This window comes from Sinocyclocheilus rhinocerous, unplaced genomic scaffold (assembly GCF_001515625.1).
Source record: "Sinocyclocheilus rhinocerous isolate Xijiao unplaced genomic scaffold, SAMN03320098_v1.1 scaffold2252, whole genome shotgun sequence".
Taxonomy (NCBI): domain Eukaryota; kingdom Metazoa; phylum Chordata; class Actinopteri; order Cypriniformes; family Cyprinidae; genus Sinocyclocheilus; species Sinocyclocheilus rhinocerous.
Genome location: NW_015650091.1, coordinates 876,720 through 880,494, shown reverse-complemented (window position 1 = coordinate 880,494; position 3,775 = coordinate 876,720). Strand labels below are relative to the sequence as shown.

General features: G+C 34.0%; 1 protein-coding gene across 1 annotated transcript in view; it reads left to right on the top strand.

The window, feature by feature from the left end:
• Positions 1 to 3,775, top strand: part of LOC107711519 (F-box only protein 41-like) — a 47,489-nt gene that overhangs the window by 26,689 nt on the left and 17,025 nt on the right. Inside the window, exon 4 of the mRNA XM_016516506.1 lies at positions 1,920 to 1,993. Coding sequence (XP_016371992.1) covers positions 1,920 to 1,993 — 74 coding nt within the window. The remainder of the gene's footprint in view (positions 1 to 1,919; positions 1,994 to 3,775) is intronic.

Genomic DNA, 3,775 nt, shown 5'->3' with positions numbered 1-3,775 from the left:
ACACATCTCTTCCATCTTTATTTGACCCTCTAACTCTAGCACTCTCTATTCTAATTCTATTCTTTAAAAACTAAAAAAACTTGCCCCTTTTAGACTTGCACTCTATTCATTTACTAACTGCTTGTTTTCTTAAAAAAAACACTAGCTTCTCTAATCTTCTATTTATTTGTTTTCCTTTTATTTACTATACAATTAACAAAAGCAAAAAAAAGGCCTCTAACGCTAGCTTGCTCTATTCTTTTTCTATTCTATCTGTTTTCTTTTTATTTATTTTATAATAATAAAAAAAAAACCTTGCTATGTGTACTGCGTTAAGCTAACTAAAACTTATAGCACTTGCATATCATTGCTCTCTTGTTGATTTTAATTGCTTCCAATGTCCTCATTTGTAAGTCGCTTTGGATAAAAGCATCTGCTAAATGACTAAATGTAAATGTAAATACAATTTACATAGATTAGGGTTGTTATAGTTAACTAAAACAAAACCAACCCAAATAAAACTAATCCATTTTGTTACTTGAAATAAAATATACATAAAAAAAAAAATGATATATATATATATAAAAAAATTATTTTATTTCAGCTCGTTGCCAAAGCAACAGTTCACATTTAAACTAAACTGTTTATTTAGATTAAAACTAAATAAACTAAAAACAACAACAACAACTATATAAACATAAAAACACAACAAAATTACTGATACTTTAAAATTAAAGTGAAAACACTCTAAAAAGAAATAAAATCTAACTCAATATTAATTAAATTATTATAGTATATCAATGATACAAAAATAGCACTGGTGTAGATTTGCTGAAATTAAATAAACACAATTTTACACAATATTTAAAAACATAGAAAACATAAAATATGCAGTATCCTTTGACAAGGCTTTCAGCAGATTTGTTAAACTGACGCAATTGATCAAATGAGCTTGACTGTCAGGAAACAAAGTCGATTTGGTGCAACTTTGCCTATTATTTGGCCTGGTAGAATCTTTCAGCAAGGCACATTAACACAGGTTGCACCAAGGGGATTGTCCATGTAATAAGTGCACGGTAAGCCAATTTGCATAAAAGCAGCTAAATGACAAATTAGTTATTTGTAAGATGAGTAATCAGTGATGCAAAGCAACCTACTGTCTCGTTGGCTGTGCTGTTATTTTGGACTCAGGGAGTTTTGAAACATTACTGTCAGTGTTGACCCAGACATAACCTACTTCTCATGAAGCATGAATAGTGACGCTAAAACATGCGAGTCGTAATCTCATCAATGTTCTGATGAAAATGTGACATGTTTCTTCCATGTACTGTATGGACCCTTTTCACAAGACACATTTCAAAGGTCATCGGCATCGTAAATCCTCCGAAGTTTTTTGTATTTTTGTATTTTGATTTGAAAATGTATGTACATTTATAACACTATACTTTGTATTATTACCTTTGCATCAAATTACAAAAAACTAGTTAACGCTAATGCAAGGGTGTTTCTAACACAGCGTCTAAGGGAGTGACGGTAAATTTGACATCGTTCTCTCTACTGACTGCCGTTATCAGTCTCTCTTGATTTCTTTTCCTTTTTTTGAAAGTCATGAAAACACTTATCATGCATGGAGCTTATCTTTTGCTATTTGAGCAAATGGGAATGCCAAAAATATATTTGTGGCAGTCTCCCATTCATTGCTATAGAAGTTTACCCAACTATGACGACTTCTGCTGCTGAGAAACCCGGAAATGTGAAAAAGTTCTCTAGTCTGGATCATGTCTGAACAGTTCAGACTGGTCCTAGTTTTCTACCTTACCTGTCAGTGTGTTTTGATTCTATTTCCCTGCTGATGTTGAGCTACAATATCTCAGTTGTGCTCAGTGAAATTTTGGATCATCACACACACTCTAACTTGATTCTCTCTCTTTCTGTCATAGAGAAATTCCAGTATCTCTGGGGCATCGAGGGGCATGTACCAAGTGTCCGATCGACGTTCCTCCCCCAGCACTGCGTAAGTCTCATTCAAACCACTTCAATTTTTGCTGATGATATTCGTTTGTTTTATGCCTGCGGTAATTATGAGTGAAACGTCACGTCATCATTGTGTGTCAAACAGGGCCACCTTGAGGAACAAAGATGCATTGCACATATTCAGTCATCAGACATGTAAATATAGTTGTGCAGGAAAAAATACTTACACATTTACATACCTGGGGTCTCTAGCGACCCTATACACTTTTTACAAAAAATGTATCAGAAAACTGGCATTCTTTTATGTTTTACAATTTTTTTCTTGTTATATTGTTTATAATGAATAGATTGAGGAATACTAAGAAAGTTGATGTCTAACTTAAAAAATGGAGGAGGGAGAGGGTAGAGAATGATGTCCCGGGTCGCTAAAGACCCGAGGTATGCATTTAAGGGTTAAACTACGGTATCCTTTTAATAAACAAATGAAATAATGTCTTAATGGAAATCTAAAGATGCTTTTGTGTGTGTGTGTGTGTGTGAGGTTAGGGTTATAAAATTGTTTTATAAATGCTGTTTAATGAGGCTATAACTGGGCACATACAAATGCAGACAAATTGGACATATTATGAACCGCACTATTTTTAAGATTAAATGTTATTCTAGTGAAATTGTTTCAACCAGTCACCATCTGACTTTGAACATGACTAGTTCACATCATAAACAAATTACACTGGTTTTTATTTTTAGATCTTCATCTTCTTATGCGATTTCACCTAACACACCATAACCTTTCTGTGGCAGCTCTTTTAACAAGGTTCTGATCTGTGAATGAGACATCACCATCCATCTGTTGTGTGTGTGCATCTGCGCATGGGCCGTATCAAACCATTTGGTGCTCTGAGGGAAGGAAGGAGCAGCGTGGGTTTGCCTGGAGTCTGCTGTCCCTAAATTGACATCACAGACTCCACAGGTCTTCCTCATGAATCAGATGAGAGAGAGGCTTGAAATACCAGACCGCATATGACCACTGCTGTTCCTTTATTATGACATAACCACCATCATCCATCAATTATTAAGACATGAAATAAAGAAGTGGCATGTATAATACTGTTAAAAATGTGGGGACAATATGAAATTAACACTTTTATTTGGCAAGAATTGCAATAAATTGATCAAAAGTTACAGTAAAAACATTTATAATGTTACAAAAGTTTTTTGTTTCAAATAAATGCTATTCTTTTGAACTTTCTGTTCATCAAAGAATTCTGAAAAAAAATGTATCACTGTTTTCACAAAAATTGTGGACAGCTGTTTTCAACATTGATAATAAGAACACATTTTTTTTATTGAGCAGCAGATTAGCAAATTAAAATGATTTTTTGAAGGATCTTGTGACACTGAAATCTTGAGTAATGGCATTTGAAAATTCATCTTTGCCATCACAGGAATAAATTACATTTTAAAATATATTAAAATAGAACACAGATATTTTAAATTGTAATAACATTTCACAATACTGCTTTAATCTAAAGTTCTGTCGAATTAAACTATGAAACTATCGGCACAGGCTGACAGGTTCTTACTCAATCTGACATAATGGCATCATTAATCATATGGCGCAGCTGATTGGTTTCTTTTCGTATCAGCAGCTTGCTGCTCAACATTCAAATTCTCGCTACTTGCTGTAGCGGTTGCATCGTGCTTCAGAAACCCTCCACCTTCCCCAGCTCCACCTGTATAGATCTGCTACGGGGTAATTTCATGCATGTTATATATGGGGGTTATTTCATATATGTTATATGTGCAGCAGCAGCATTACCTA